This window comes from Anabrus simplex, chromosome 4 (assembly GCF_040414725.1).
Source record: "Anabrus simplex isolate iqAnaSimp1 chromosome 4, ASM4041472v1, whole genome shotgun sequence".
NCBI classification, from domain to species: Eukaryota; Metazoa; Arthropoda; class Insecta; order Orthoptera; family Tettigoniidae; genus Anabrus; species Anabrus simplex.
In genome coordinates this window covers 132,884,933-132,902,659 of record NC_090268.1, presented here as the reverse complement: position 1 = coordinate 132,902,659, position 17,727 = coordinate 132,884,933, and the positions used below count along the sequence as shown (strand labels likewise).

The following is a 17,727-nucleotide window of genomic DNA, read 5'->3' as shown; positions in this document are numbered from 1 at the left end:
CTGCTGGAGGAAGTCTGAACTTTATCTACGCTATCAATTCTCTACTTTCTCTGAAGATGTCACCACATGGAAAACTTTGAGTTTTTGAACGGTGTCATTTTTGATGTGTTTTTGTTTCGCTTGAAGTAAGAAGTGTGAACTTTCTCTTCTAGAGGACACTACTGAAGATCAACAATAGTGCAACCTAGTGCGGAGTCAAAGAACTATTTTGTTGGAGAAATTTTTATTTCAAATGTTTGTTCTTTGCTAAATTTCTTTCTGTTATTATTTAAGTTGGCTGTATACCCCTCTTTTTCCCCTTGTTTTAGATTTATCCAATCCCGAATTTCTTTGAGTTATTTCCGACCAATCCGATGTATCTTCCCCCAACTTGGATATGTTTCTGTACCCTAGCCAATAAAGAATTTGCGGGAGGGTGTTTTCATTCCCCTAACGCCTCGAAATTTCTGCGAGAGGATATAAACTGCTGATTTTTGGGTCTCCGGGCCACTTCTGTTCCATCTTTCAGTGTGTAAAGTACATAGCAGGGGGCGGGAAGCGCCTCTTTCTTCTACAGCTGTTCAACACCAGGTAGTGGCCTCTTAATAACTTCTTTTCTTGCTAGGTTGGCAGTTTAACTCTCGGGGCGGGTTCGAAGCGTTTCCACCCTGTAACCTTTTCCTAAAATGTAACCAATCTTTTCATCTATTCTCTTTTAAGCTGCATATTGGGATAGAGAGTGCTAACCCTCTCGACCTCCCACTCACATTGTTTTGAGGTGAACTTATTTTCTCAACCTATTCTTCGTTAATGTAAAACCAATTGCTCTTTTCTAAAGTCACCTCTGTAGTATGGGATTAGCCCTTGCATTAGTGGCCTAGAGCCAGATTAGGTTTTAAAAACAAGTGTATTAGGAGTGCAAGATCGCCTCCTCTCAAATTGTTATTTTAGAGGTCATGTAATTGCCCCTTTTCATTTAATAGACCTCAGTAGGTTGGGTATTTTACCCCTGTGTCTATGTCCAGTGAGGACAACTTGAAGGTGGAGTTTGGTGTGGCCCGGGAGAGGCTTAAATTTGAGAGCGTGTGGCTCTTTTGAAAATTGAGTGTTGTATGCCTCGAGGAGGCTTTTCAGTGTAATTTGGAGCAAGGGCTCCTAGGCATGAATGGGGTTTTCTGCCCCTCTGTTGAAACTTGTGTTTGGGGTAAAACTGAGCTGATTGCCCAAGCTGTGTAAAGTCAGGGCGCGAAGCCCAAATCCTGTAAATATTGTAACTCCCCTTTTGATTTGCTACTTTGTACCTGCCATGCTTGTTATTTCTTTGTTTTTGAAAAGAAAATATAACCTTGTTAAATTTTACATTAACTTTGATTCCGTAGTTTGAGACCCGTTCACGCCCGCACCTTCTTTCACCTCTACCTACCACTAAACCACGGTAACATAAGCAATACTAGGCTCACTTTGGGACCTCTTTGTTCACTGGCAATGTAGGTGAACTGTTCAACTTGTTCTATGGCCTGACCATGGGCTGTTATGGGCCTCTTATCTTGGGTTCTACCAATCTGCATGAACTTGGCTTTCTTTGTACTTGTATGTAGACCGATCTTGTTGGATTTAATATCCAAGCTAGTGGTCATTTCTGGTAAACATGCCCTTGCTGGCGAGAGCTAGTGTTTACATTGCACTATGTCTTCTGATATGGTCTAGAACAAATTTGTTCCTTTCATTGATCAGTCTCAGTCTCATTCTTGGTTTTGACAGTATGAATGATGTTAGTAATGGCATTCCTTATGCAGCCAGTCCCTCTATGAATGGTATGAAAATGTTACTCATAGGGTCGGTTGCTTCATGCATTTCAGAGGGCCCAGTGAAGAAAGAAATGGGAAACTACCTCAATCTTCATTTCCCTAGTATACCCCTTCAGTGATGCCAAGGCCATCTATGACAGTTGGTGGCAGAGCTGTTGGGGATTGGATCAGCCTTCAGGCTGAATACTCAACATGTGAATAGCATCCTTTTAACTACTATCAATCTTACGAGTTACCAGTAAAGTCATTTAGCGCTCGTTTAGTGTAGCACGCTCCGACATGCTTGTGTTTTTGAAGACCAGAAGAGTTCAAGGTGGTTGTATAGTAGACAAAGCTTCAAACAGAAGTAAATTTTGTAATAATAGGGCGATTCCAGAAGAAGAAATATATATTTTGCACAATAATGATTCAGGTGATTATCTGTTAGCTTCAGATAATGAAAGTGAGTGTGATTATGTGAACAGTGAAAGCACTGGAAGGGTGAATAAATCTGGACAAAACTGTAACATTTTGGCAACACTGAAAATACTAAATGGATAAATTGTAACTAGAATAAAATATAAATAACAAAATTGGGCGCCACCTGCAAAAGATTTACAGGAATAATTAACTCTCTATAGCATAAAGGAACTCCCTTTCCCAAGGCGACGGTCATCACGCTGTCAAGGCTCCAAACTTGCTTTATAACCTTACCTGTTACTGTTTACCCCTGAAATTAAATTTGGGTAGCATGCCAGGTTTTTCCTTACCAGTACTCCACCAATAGAAGATTTAACTCTAGTTTTACTACATGAATTTACTCCCAAAACAAAATAACACATGACAAGCACCAACAATAATCATCATGTGATGAGACCAACTCGTATTGGCATTTAGAAAAGGCAAATATACAAACATCTACAAACCACCAGCGAGTCATCTACCCACAATTTGGATACAATTAGTTTCAATATATACATTTTGATGAGACCAACTCGTCTTTGCCGTTTCCAAAAGGCAAATATACAAACATCTACAAACCACCAGTAAGTCATCTACCCACAATTTAAATACAATTATTTTCACTATATACATTTTGTATGACATACCTCCAGGTAACAGTCCCTCTGCACTGCTTACTGCTACAGAAGAAGAACCCTTATCTAGATAAGATAAATAAGATGACTTTCTATACGTACGGATACACTCTTCTTTACAAAGACTATCCCTAACCTTATTTTACACTCCTCTTAATCGATGTCTTGAGTCATCCCAGCTTCCAGCACAGGTTAATGTGGCCCCTCATGTTTCTCCAACTGAAGAACTGCATACTCGGCCGATGATTTCCTCTAGCAAGAATTAGCTCTGTGCACAACAACGCATCCACTTCAGAATGTGCATGCAGTATACACCACCACTCCCATTGTACATTATCTCACAGAAGAATAAAACAGAGTTTGACTAACAAATAAACACTTAGCAGTGTCTTTTACAGAATGCCCACCTGAAACTTGTAATCATCTGTAATTATAGAGTGCTCACTCTGTAATGGATACTGAAGAACAATAGTATAGGATCACCAGTGTCGAATGAGAATAAAATCAGAATTCTTGCCGCACACGCGTACACACTTATATATAGGCTTGCTACACGTGGTTATAGCATCCCAAAATGTTTATGTGTAGCAATGCCCTTACAGGCACATCTTAACGCATCACTCGGTCAACCCAACCTTGCTTGAAACAAAGCCCTTGTATTGGCTATCAAGTGGCTGATGTGACATAGAACGTCCATTCATGTACATCCACATTGATCAATTCCATCTTCAGCCTATACTTCCTGGCCATACCCTGAGTTTCCAAGCCACTTTGTTGCAACACTTTCAACTGACTTCAACCGTCTTTCGCAATATAGCCACTGTTTTCCATGTTGCATAATCTTGAGCAATCTACACTGCCATGCCATGTGCAGACTCTTACACAAATTAAAGTTACACCAATATAATGATACACAGATACAAAATTCCCTACTACAAATTCTTCTTATAATATTACGTTTTTACAGTATAAATTAACAAAATTATACAATTTTTCACTACATTAATATTACAAATTATTTTATGAAAATTTCCTAACCTAAAATTGGGACATAGTCATATACAAATATTTCCTAACCTAAAATTGAGGATCATACTCTTGTACAGTTACAAAACCTCCCCTTGATTTGTGATAACTGGAATGCTGACAATTGAGCAAATCACAAATATACGAAGCATGTCTGATGGCTTAGGCTTGCTAGACAAAATGAAAAAATTTGTACAACACATTGTTTCACAAATAGGAAAAGTCCTCTCAGTTTTAATTACTGCGTTGATGGGGTGAAAGTTCCTTTTTGGGATCATTGTAAGTACCTAGGTGTTAATATAAGGAAAGATCTTCATTGGGGTAATCACATAAATATGATTGTAAATAAAGGGTACAGATCTCTGCACAAGGTTATGAGGGTATTTAGGTGTTGTAGTAAGGATATAAAGGAGAGGGCATATAAGTCTCTGGTAAGACCCCATCTAGAGTATGGTTCCAGTGTATGGGACCTTCACCAGGATTACTTGATTCAAGAACTGGAAAAAATCCAAAGAAAAGCAGCTCGATCTGTTCTGGGTGATTTCCGACAAAAGAGCAGTGTTACAAAAATGTTGAAATTTGGGCTGGGAGGACTTGGGAGAAAGGAGACGAGCTGCTCGACTAAGTGGTATGTTGCAAGCGACTATTCTCATTTTAAAATCCGTATTGAAGATCAAATGAAAGTAAAAACAATAAATTTATTATTCCACTTATTCAATACTCAACTAGCTTACAAAATTAGGATTTCATTCTTATTTTATTGCTAAATTATTAAAATATGGTATATGTTTTGCTCATTTTCTGAGCATTTTCAGCCACTTTTAAAATCTTAAGGCTAATTAGGAATATTGACCTAGAACTTATATGATTGATTTGGGCTAAGGACTGAACATATATACGTTTCCATCATTAATCTCATGGTAAATATGAAGTCTATCATTGACCTGCCCTGTTGAAATCCATACTGATCTTCTTCTAAATTTCTATCCACCCTTCCTCTCAACCTCCTTTTTATTATTCTTTCTAATATTTTGGCTACTTGTGACAACAGTGTAATTCCTCAATAACTGTCACATACCTCCCTGCCACCTTTCTTAAATATTGATATTATTACACCTTTACACCAATCATCAGGTACTTGCTTTTTCCTCGATATACACCTTAGCAGCCTAAATAACCAATGTAGACAAATAGGTCCTGCTGCCATCATCATTTCCACACATATTTCATCCATCCCTGCTGCTTTTCTTGTTTTCATTTGTTTAACAGCCATTTCCACCTCTGCCATTGTAATATCACTCTCTACTTCTGGATCATCCTGATTTACCACTACACTCTCTTCTGCATCATTTCCCACATTCAGGATTTTATCAAAATAATCTTTCCACCTATTCTTTATCTCCTCTGGATCTGATATGTAATAACTCTCTTCCTTCACTTGTTTTGAGCAGATATTTTTCCTCTTATTTTTTTACCAATCAATACATCCATTTACATCCTTTCCCAACTCTTGTGTAAATCTCTCTCGCAACATTTCTTCTTTTCCTCATTTATCTCTTTTTTTACACTTACTTTTAATTTCCTGATACTTAATCTTACTTCCTTCTTTCATATCTCTATTCCATTCTTGCCACGCTTTCTTCTTTGGTTTAACAACCTCTTTCACTTTCTCAATCCACCAAGGTGTCTTCTTTTTCCTTCACTCTCACCAAAGTTCTGCCAAAAATCTTCTCTGCACAGCTTACAAACATGTTTTTAAATTTGGTCCATTCTTCTTCTACACTTTCTAATTCTGATATAGGGATGTGCTGTTTTAATTCCTCCTGAAATTTCTCCTGAGTTCTTTTATCTTTTAATTTCTATACTTTTATTTTCTGTCTTATTTCTTTTACTCTCACAATTTTATGTCAGAAAGAGCTTTCGACCATAAAAACCCGTCACGACAGATTCATCTCACCTCATACCCGACCCCGTAGAGAAATGGGACAAGGGTTGGACAAACAAACAAACTCTGTGGTCTCCATTAAATGCCTCACCTTGTAGTGCTGTTACACCCATTAAATGTTTACAATTTATTTTCTCAACCAAAAAAATTCAGTAACTCTCTTTGTCCTTCTTTCATCCCAGCCATATCTAGTGATCTTTCTACTATTCTTCTTTCTAAACCAAGTGTTACCCACAATCATTCCATTTCTCTCACAACAATCAATCAACTTATCTTCCTCCATATCCAAATGGACCAATAACTTCTTCTTTACCAGTTCTGTCATTTCTAACCTGCGCATTGAGGTTTCCCATGACTATCACTTCCACATCAGTGATTATTCCTCAAGTGTTTTCAAGAATTCCTCTGTATTTTCCTCACTGTTACCAGTTTGGGGTGCATAAACTTGGATGAAATGTTTCACTCCTCCTTCCATCCTCAGTCATACTCTGATTATTGTATCACTAACATACTCTACCCTATCCACATTTTCATCCATGATTTTGTTAACAATCACTCCTACTCCATTTTTTGCCTCATCTCTTCCACTCCAGTATAGGGTGTATCCTCTGCTCATCCTTTTCACTCCCTTTCCTCTCCGCTTGAGCCTTCACAACATGCCAAAACGTTTCAAATCAGAAGTCACGATTGCATACAAGATGTGTTCATTTCAGTAACATGCTTCTTGTATTTGCATTTGAACTGTCTCAAATACTATCCAAGAATTCAATCATACACATTTTAATGTAAAAGACAAGCTACACAACTAGTCACTTAATGCAGTGTAAGAGAGAAGTACAGATAAGATAAAATGTAAGCACAAAATCATAGTAATTAGATTTTTACTAACCTTTTCATATTTCATCACTTTTATATGATCTTCATTTGATCCAAATCCTGTTGAGTTGAGTATGTCGACTAACTTTGTTACTGAAGGAGATGTACAGCGAGTGATAAGCTTTAAGACTCCTGTGTCAGGCATTCTAAAGGAATGGAAATATTATTTTTGTTATTTTGTTATTTATATTTGTTGGTATTTACCTCATTGTTACGTACATTCACTAAAAAAAAGAAGAAGAAAATGAGCACAAGTTCCCTGCAGATGCACATTTTTCAGAAATAAGTCGTGTATAAAGAGAGATAGGAACAAGAGAAGGAACACGTAAGAGGATGAACAAAATGGCAGGTCAGTGTAGGAAGAGGAAGCAAGAGGAAGAGGACACAAGGACAAACATTTCCAAGTTGGAAATGGAGGTTTGATACTATTTATTTTTCTTATTATAATTACTATTATTATATTAATAATAAATACATTGCAATTGGGAAATATCCCGGTAGCAATGGTCACTTACAGTGTAATAATAATGCAAAGTTAAAACATAATTAACCAACAACAACGAGTACAGCAAGCAATCCCATGGAAATAAAATATTATAATAAATACTACAGTATTAGTTTAATGTTCTAAATCCAGCATTATCATATACAAATACAAATTATATGGCTACTACACAGTAATTTTACAATTACTGTAATCCACTGGATTGATGCTGGAGTGGCATTGAGGAAATATTCAGTATTTCCATGGTAAGATCGATGGGGACATTCTGTGACTTTAAGCAAGGTAGTTTACTGAGACGCTCCAGTCACCTTTCAGAGGTGGTATCTTGCCCCATGTAAGCAGCAAATCTGCACATTTTCCATGTCTAGTCCTGACCCTATTCAATGCTAAGCAGCTTCCTCTGGCAAGTTCAAAGCCAGGGGTTTGCTGACATGTATCTAGGAAGCCATGCAGCACAGGGTTGGTCTGGATTTTCTATTGTTCTTCCCACTTTGATATAACATGGAAATTTTCTAATTAATTGTTAGACTGTTGTAATGAAGCACCCTTGGTATTTTAAGTTTTCAGATTTTATCATCAGAAATATCAAAATGGATAGGAAGGACAGAGTTTTTGATTACTTTCTTGTATTTCTAAAGAAAAGCTTGTTAGCAACACAGGCTTGAGAGCACAATGTTACTTAGGACAGGCAGCCAGTATGTGGGTATGGCTCTGATTGTACCAGATATCAGTTGCAATTCGTCGTTCAGCAGAGCATCAACTTTACCAATGTATGGGCTATTTAGCCAGACAGAAGTGCCATATTCATCTGTTGAGAAAAACAGGCTTAGCACCTGAGAGTTGTAGCAGAAGCTCCCCACTGTACTGCACAGTTTATGCAAGATGATGCTTCTGATTTTTAGTTTACCAGCAAAATAAGTTAAGGTCTTCTTACAGGACAGGGTTCTATCTAAGGTTTTACCCAGACACTTCGGTATTCTGTTGGTCTGGCTCCATACCTGAGCGGTCAGTACAGTGCCTTCGGTTCAGAGGGCCCCAGGTTCGATTCCCAGTCAGGCTGGAGATTTTAGCTGCATTTGCTTAATTCCTCTAGTTGGTATTTGAAACAACTCATCACAATACCAATCACCACAGAAACATGCAACTGTGACTATATACACCCCTTCACAGGGTTGGCATCATGAAGGACATCCAGCCAAAAAAACCTGGACTTAAAGATCCCAGATAATTAAGAAGAAGAAGAAGAAGAAGAAGAAGAAGAAGAAGAAGAAGACGAAGTAGAAGAAGAAGAAGAAGCTTTTTGGATTACGAATTAACGAAAGTGAAATGAATGCTGTTGAACGAAACTGGGTAAGGAGGTGGAAGGAATTGGCTGTGGTCTATGAATAGGAACTGTCCCAGCATTTGCCTGGAAATGAAAATGGAAAACCACAGAAACCACAGGACAGCCAGCAGTAGGGTTCGAACCTACGCATCTTCCGAATACAGGGCTTGGCCCCATAGCTGTAGCACATTAGCATGCGTGGTCACTCTGCTCGGTCTTCTAGTGCTGCCAATATTCCTGACAATAGTCACGAAGTTTATAATGATTACTTTTCATCATGTCTCGACTCTCTCTAATAGTGACACGAGTGATAGTGAACGAGATTCAGAAGACAACATAAACGTAATACTCTACGTGCTTACAGAGACTATCATGATAACAATAATGTATTTTTGTTAATGTAATGCACAAAAAAGGGGACAAAACCGACCCTAATAACTACAGGGGAATCTCTCTCCTAGACATAACATGCAAAATATTTTCAATAATCATCCTTAATAGGATAAGTTTACAACTTGAGAAAGAACTAGGAGAATATCAAGGAGGTTTCAGACCCTGGAGGAGCTGTCCTGATCAGATCATGAGTCTTAAGTTGATAATGGACTATAACAGGAGAAGAAACAGAGATATGGTGATAACATTTGTAGATTTCAAGAAAGCTTATGATTGCATCCATAGAGAATCTCTGTTTAAAATTTTAAGACACCTTGGACTACACCCCAAATTAATAAACATGATAAAATTGACTCTCACCAATACCAAGTCAAAAGTGAAGTTTAGGGGTGAAACATCAGAGATATTTGAAATTAAAACTGGACTACGGCAGGGAGATGGGCTCTCACCACTATTATTTAACTGTGCTCTAGAAATGGTAATGAGGGAATGGTTTAGAAAATGTCCCCCCAAAATAAAGATTGGCCGAAAAATCAAAACAAATTGCCTGGGTTTTGCTGATGATTTAGCATTACTAGCAGTGGACATAAAAGAAGCAAAAACCCAGATATCAGAACTTCAAAACATTGCAAATAAAATTGGCCTCAAAATATCATTTGAAAAAACAGAAATTATGCCCCAAAAACCAACACACCTAAAAGAAGTCACCATAAATGGTAATAAAATCAAAATAGTAACTCAGTTTAAATATCTTGGAGAAGTAATAACACATAACTTAAATGAAAAAATCTCAATCCAAGTAAGAACAAATAGATTAGCTAAAGCACAAAAATTAACATGGGATATCTACAAAAAGAAATGTCTATCAATAAATACAAAAATAAAACACTACAACATAGTTATAAAACCCGAAGCTACATATGCAGCAGAAACACTCTTTTACCTGAATAAACAATCAAAGACTGACAGACTTCAGAAAATTGAAAGGAGGATTGGAAGAACCTGTATCAACAAAAAATATCAGAAAGATGGACAGTGGCGGTTAATACCTAACAAAGTTGTGTACAAAGAGCTAGAACCCATTACAGATACTATGCGTAAGAGGAGACTGGGATTCTTTGGACATATCATGAGGATGCAGGACTCGAGACTTCTGAAACAACTAGTACAACACAATCTCGTCTCAAAAAATACCACAACAGGATGTAAATGGATCAGAGAAGTAAGAGAGGATCTGAAGGAAATAGGCCTTACAACAGAAGACACCAAAAATAAGATAAAATTGAATACAAAACTCAAGAATACAAACCTCCGCTTTACCCTTACACAAAACAAACCAACAACACGCACATTTTCAACTGAGGAAAGGGCACGAAGATCGGAGCGTCTGAAGAAGTACTGGGAGGACCGCAAAGCCCGAACAATCCCTTCAAAGAGACCTGAACGACGGACTGACTAAAGTGATCCTATGTGGTCATAAAAGAAGAAGAAGAAGAAGAATGTAATCAGTAATGCTGGAACAAGAGGAGTCACTTCTGTTGTCTCTGGATAAAGTATTAAAGCAAACATTAATTACTCCTGTTTTCAAGGTTCCATTTTAAGCCACTGTATTGTAAGCACGTAATAGGATAAACACAATGAGTGATCAGTATGGAAAGAGAGAGCATCCTATATGATTTGAATTCCCCTAGTTAGGCCATTGAACCGGGCAAGTTGGCCATGCGGTTAGGTGCGCGCAGCTGTGAGCTTGCATCAAGGAGATAGTGGGTTTGAACCCCACTGTCCGCAACTCTTCAGATGGTTTTCCGTGTTTTCCCATTTTCACACCAGGCAAATGCTGGAGATGTACCTTAATTAAGGCCATAGCCACTTCCTTCCCATTCCCAGCCCTTTCCTATACTATCGTACTATCGTTGCCATAAGACCTATCTCTGTCGGTGCGACATAAAGCAAATTACAAAAAATAAAAGTTAGGTCATTTAAGTGATATAATCCTTCTACTGCCATAAATTAATTGTTGTAATTCATATTAAATGCAGAAAGAATGGCAGGAAACACTACTGTATAATTACAATAACAATAAACAGCTGTACTAACGTCTGACAATCAGTTTCCCCATCAAGTTCTCCTTTGACCACAGACCACTTTGACTGAAGTTCATTAGCTGCTGCAAGTCCTTTTGCTGTGTTAGGTAATACCACTTCCACCAAGTACGAATCATAGTTGTTCACTGCTGGGACAAGAGGAGTCACTTCTGTTGTCTCTGGATAAAATATTAAGGCATATGATAATTACTCCTGTTTTCAAGGTTTCATTTTAAGTCATTGTATTGTAAGTCTAATAGCCTACATATCGTTTATAAAGACCACTGAATAAATACAGTTGAGTTTACAATGAACAGAACAGAAATGAACAATAAACAGAAAGGAAATCATTCTACAATTAATTTGCAGAACAGTTTGCCAGATTTTTAGAACAAAACTACAAGATATTCTGAAAGTAAAATCTGAACATGCTCACAAGATTTCATTAACAGTATTATCAATGTACCGTACCTTTATTACAAAAACAAAACAATCACCATGCAAATCTCTATAACAGGTAACTCAACAAGGATTAACCTATACATCACCATACACTACACCCCAAGAAACCCACAGAATAGAACAAATTTCCACCAATCAGTCCATGTACAACGGCATATTACACCCAAAAATCATGTCTTTCAGTAAACATGTAAGTCTCTTCCACATTTGAGTAAACAGCCAAACTGATCGTCAATTAAAAATCCAAGACTTCTAACAAAATGTCCATTACATGACTCTATAACAGTTACATTCTTCAGTCTGCCAAAACTAATTTATGATCAAATAAAATTTAGAAAATACTGGAAAAAGAAAACCTTTAACAACAGGTTTTCTCTGAAAAAGAAACAAACATACAAACCAAACATAATTTCCACATTAAATACAAAGAACACAAAATCGCAATTAGACACAACAGACACTTGGATTTCTATGAGCATGTACTTGAGAATGCCCAATGCTTTACAGAAATCAACATAGAATCAAATCACACATCAAAAATAATTTTTTTAAATCTTTAAAAATAAAAGAGGCACTAGAAATTCACATCACGAGATAAGCCAACCAGAATAACTTCAATAATTACACACACCCAAGATTCCCCACTCTTCAGTCTACTTAGTTAAATCACATATTTTTTAAAAAAAAACATACTGTAAGAATTCAAACTCCATTAAATTACACAATTCATCAATTCAATAATGCTCATTAAACATCCACCTAAATTATTCAAAACAACTTCATATAATAATAATTCATTTATTTTAATTTTTTAGCCAACGTAGGACTACTTAGGTTTATGGAGGTGTTTCTTCTTTTTGTCAGCCCAATACTGTTTCATCCTTTCTGAACGTAATTTTCTTTCTGCTTCTGGAACCACTCTTCCTATTCTATGCTTGTTGATTTTTGCCTGTAGTCTAGTGTGTTTTTCTTTTAATATGTTGAGTGTATTTGTTTTGTATTTTAAATCTTCTATTGTAATATGCAATTCTCTCATGTCTTCTGGAAGTTCTGTGATCCATCTAATATTATTTTTACTCTTCCATAATTTTTCTATTATTTTTTTCTGGTGATTGTGATTCATGTTTGTGGGTTACTGTAGTCACGTCCTGAGAGGGTCACATCACATAACAGGCGTAAGCACGTATGAAGGTATGACATTAACACAAGTCTGGAATGAAACGAAAGGGTGATTGGTAAATGTGGGGAAGATATGGAAGCTAATGGGAATGGGAAGCATTTGCTGGACTTCTGTGCTGGTATGGGTTTAGCTGTTACGAATACATTCTTCAAGCATAAGGCTATTCACCGCTACATCACCACGAATGCGTGAGGAATGATCGGCGCGTCACAATTAATGAACTCTGTGAACATTTTCCTAATGTGTCTCGAACAATTGTTCATGAAATTGTCAAAGACCATCTGCATTATTAAAAAATCTGTGCACGGTGGGTCCCTCGCATGCTTACAGAGGAGCACAAAACCAAGCGTATGGCTGCAGCACTGACGTTTCTGGGATGTTATTCCGATGAAGGAGACTCTTTCCTGACTCGCATCATTACTGGTGACGAAACATGGGTTTGTAATGCATCTCCTGAGAGTAAATGATAGTCAATGGAGTGGCATCATGTTCATTCACCAACCAAACCAAAAAAATTCAAGGCAGTTCTGTCCACCAGGAAAATCATGGCAACCATTTTCTGGGATCGCCGAGGTGTACTGCTCATTGATTTTATGGCCCGTGGAGACACAATTAATGCTAATGCGAATTGTGAAACATTAAAGAAATTACGGCGGGCAATACAAAATCGACAGTGAGGTCTATTGTCTACAGGCGTCATTCTCCTTCATGACAATGCCAGGCCTCATGCAGCTGTGATAACACAACAACTTTTGCAGCAATTCAAGTGGGAAACCTTCGACCATTCCCCGTATAGCCCGGACTTGGCCCCTTCGGATTTTCATCTCTTTACGAAGCTTAAAGACTTTCTGGCAGGAAAAAGACTTGACAGCGATGAAGAACTTAAACGAGCCGTAACTATGTATCTCAATATGCTGGCGGCGGAGGAATATGACGCTGGAATACAAAAACTCCCACGTTATGACAAATGCCTAAATTTGCTTGGAGATTATGTGGAGAAGTAGTGTAAAGTATGCTCTTTCCAACAAAAATGTGTATATTTGCTAATATTTACTCTTGTGTCTTTATTACACAAACGGGTACCACTTTCCGGATGGCCTTTGTACATTTGTGGTCTGGACAGAAGGTCCTGAGAAATTTCATCTATTTCTAAACCACCTAAATCAGCAACATCCTTCAATTAAATTCACTATGTAGATGGAGTCGGATGGATGTCTTCCATTCTTGGATGTTCTAGTGAGAAAGAAACCGGACGGCTCCTTGGGGCATACTGTCTATCGTAAGCCTACCCACACAAATCGCTATCTTCATGCAGATTCTCACCACCATCCAGCACAAAAACAAGGCATTCTCACGACACTCACCGAGAGGGCAAGACAAATTTGTGAGCCATCAAACATCCAGGTGGAGAAGGACACACTCAAAGTCACATTCAAGGGTAATGGTTACAGTGATTTGCAGATTCATAGAGCCCTGCATCCCAATGAAACAACCAAGCAAAACTCACATAAGGAAGAAGTGAAGGGAACTGCCTACTTGCTTTACATTCATAACACCACAGATCGAATTGCCAAGGTCCTCCGCAAACACAATATAAAAACCATGTTTGGCACCGTCACTAAAATTGCTCACAGTCTGGGTAAAACCAAGGACAAATTTTCCCCACTTTTACATCCTGGTGTATATGAAATTCCCTGTACTTGCGGTAAGGTATACATTGGATAAACATGCCGGTCCATTGGTACTCGTATCAAGGAACATGAACGTAATATTCATTTCAACCAGCCAGACAAATCAGCAATAGCTGAGCACGCTCTATTGTCGGGTCATGATGTCATGTTCCAAAATGCCTGAGCTCTTACTCACACAAGACACTACAGGTTCAGGATTATATGGGAAGCTATGGAAATACGTAGAAATCCTAACAATTTCAACAGGGACACTGGCTATCAATTAAGTAATACCTGGTTGCCAGCCATTAAGGATTTACGTAGGTTGTTCCCTTCCCTGTCCCTTCACTATTGTTATTTTGTTCCGGTGTTTCCCAAATTTGTACGTTCCTCATCGTCAGATGTTTCATTCCAAACTTGTGTTAATGTCGTACCTTCATACGTGCTTATGCCTGTTATGTTATGTGACCCTCTCAGACTAATTCTGATGGTTCCGGCAGCTTCTGCTTTGAAGGCTAGTGTTGTACCGCATTCAAGGAGCCATCTGGTGATGAATGAACATACCATTTCCACTTCTATTGGGTAACGTCTAAATTCAAAGCTCATTCATTGTTTTAGAAGCCTTTCTCGAGGACAATCGAGAATTTCTTGTGATAACATGGAGCATAGTTCTCTGCAAAACGTAAAGAATTTCACCTTATTTTCTTGATACGGCATAAGCTCAAAAGCCTATATCATGTCTATAAGTACGGGCCATGAAAGCATCAATGGCAACAGATTCTCACTATTCTCCTTTCTAACTTCAGTACTCTTTCCAATGCAACTGTGTTTGTTGTTTTGAATAATGTTTCACATGCATATGTAATTTGTGGCTGGGTGACTGTTTTGTAGTGTTTCAATTTGGTTGCTATTGAGAGACACTTTTTATTATATATATTCTTGGTAACATGCTGTGCTGTAACCAGTTTATCTATTCTATTTTGTCATGCTTGTTTCTCGTTCAGGTTGTATGTCATTATTTTTCCTAAATATTTACATTTTTCCACAATTTTTATTTCTTGGTCTCCCAGCTTAATTTTTTTTTGTAAGCAGAAGTTGTGTTATCATAATTTCTGTTTTTTCACATGAAATTTTCAAACTAATATTTTGAGCTATTTCCTGTAAAGATTTTATTTGTTGTTTTGTTTCCTGATTATCATTGGCCAGAAGAACTAGATCATCAGCAAATCCTAGACAGTTCAAACGTATGTTATCCTTCTGGGTTCCAATTTTTATATTTTTCGAGTTGTTCTTGTACCATTCCCTCATAACGTACTCTAGTGCACAGTTAAAAAGAAGAGGCAATAATATGCCCCCCTGTCTTAAACCAGTTGTTACCAAGAATGGTTCAGAAAGTTCCTCTCTGAACTTAATTTTAGAAATCATATTAGTAAGAGTAAGTTCAATCAATTTGATTAGCTTTGGGTGAAGTCCAAAATGTCTTAAAATGTTTAATAATGATGGTCTGTGGATGGAGTCGTAAGCTTTCTTGAAATCTATAAACATCATTGAAAGGGGCTTGTTTCGTTTTCTGTATAATGACATGACTAGCTTCAAAGTTACTATTTGTTCAGAGCAGCTTCTCCAAGGTCTGAAGCCTCCCTTGATCAAGTTGTTCTTTAATCCAATTATAAAGTATCTTAGAAAAAATCTTATACGTGCAGTCAAGGATGGAAATACCTCTATAGTTGTCTGGATTACTTCTTTCACCTTTCTTATGAAGTGGATTAATTACAGCTGTTGTCCACTGTTCTGGGAATTTTTCTGAGATCCAAATCTTCTGTAATATCATATGGAGGGATGTCTGAGTTGCACTGCTAGCATATTTCCACATCTCTGCAAAAACCTGGTCTCCACACGCTTTGTATTTCTTCATTTCCTTAAGCACTGTTTCAACTCCATTTGCGGTAGGTGGGTTTATATTTTCTGGTTTGGTTTTTATTGGGATATGTGTATCAATTAATAAGAGCTTTTCAGGTTCATCACCGTTCAAGAGCTTGTTAAATGCTTCCGCCATGATTTCTGCGTTTTCCTTATTGTTATGCGCTATTTTCTCATCTTTATTTTTCAACAATATCTTCATGCAGATTCTCATCACCATCCAGCACAAAAACAAGCCATTCTCATGACACTCACCAAGAGGCAAGACAAATTTGTGAGCCATCAAAGATCCAGGTGGAGATGGACACACTCAAAGTCACATTCAAGGGTAATGGTTACAGCAATTTGCTGATTCATAGAGCCCCACATCCCAGAGAAACGACCAAGCAAAGCTCACAGAAGGAAGAAGTGAAGGGAACTGCCTACCTGCCTTACATTCACAACACCAGAGATTGAATTGTCAAGGTCCTCCGCAAACACAATATAAAAACCGTGTTTGGCACCATCAATAAAATTGCTCACACGGCTGGGTAAAACCAAGGACAAATTGTCCCCAATTTTACATCCTGGGGTATACGAAATTCCCTGTACTTGCGGTAAGGTATACATTGGCCAAACATGCTGGTCCATTGGTACTCGTATCAAGGAACATGAATGTCATATTCGTCTCAACCAGCCAGACAAATCAGCAATAGCTGAGCACACTCTATCGTCGGGTCATGATGTCATGTTCCAAGATGGCGGTGCTCTTACTCACACAAGACACTACAGGTCCAGGATTATACGGGAAGCTGTGGAAATAAATGTGTAAGTTTGTAATATATTTTTATTGTATTGAAAAGGTGGCAATTGGCAAAACTAAAGGAATTGTATCACAAGTAGATCTTCAATATGGACAAGGAAAATGAAGTTTATAACCTGCAATGTAATGGCCAACCAGGCTAATAATATTAAAAACAGATTCATTAATCTTAAGGTTAAGATTGGTAAGATCGCGAAAGACATATATTTTTTAAAAGAATGTTTAAAATTCAAACTAGTACCAAAGTTTTTGAAATCTGCACAAAGACGAAACTTATCTATGCCAAATTTAGTAGATACTCAAAATAAAGTAAATTAAATCTGGCTAAACAAGGAGATAAAAACACATTACAGAAAAAAGTAGTTTTTAAACTTACAACTTTATCGTACACATTTAGAAATCTCTGACCTTCTAACCCCGTTAGAATGGCAATCAGTACAACAATTTACTAATGAGAAACTCGTCGGTATATTAGAGAAGAAACAAAGAACTATAGAAAACAAAATATCGCATTTAAGAGAGAACAAAACAAAATCCAAAAAACATAATACAAGAATAAAACAGACTAACTCAGACCTTAAAAACATCCCAACCACCGTAAATTTATCAGATGTCACCTTCACGGATAGTGAAATGAGCTTACCGAATAAAGGATCAAAATTTAATTGGCCTAACCA

General features: G+C 37.5%; 1 protein-coding gene across 1 annotated transcript in view; it reads right to left on the bottom strand.

Annotated features, from left to right (window-relative positions):
* LOC136872499 (NIF3-like protein 1) overlaps positions 1 to 17,727 on the bottom strand; it is a 71,689-nt gene that overhangs the window by 26,509 nt on the left and 27,453 nt on the right. The window contains exons 4-5 of the mRNA XM_067146306.2: positions 11,030 to 11,195; positions 6,724 to 6,856 (exon numbers count right to left, since the gene is read on the bottom strand). Coding sequence (XP_067002407.2) covers positions 6,724 to 6,856; positions 11,030 to 11,195 — 299 coding nt within the window. The remainder of the gene's footprint in view (positions 1 to 6,723; positions 6,857 to 11,029; positions 11,196 to 17,727) is intronic.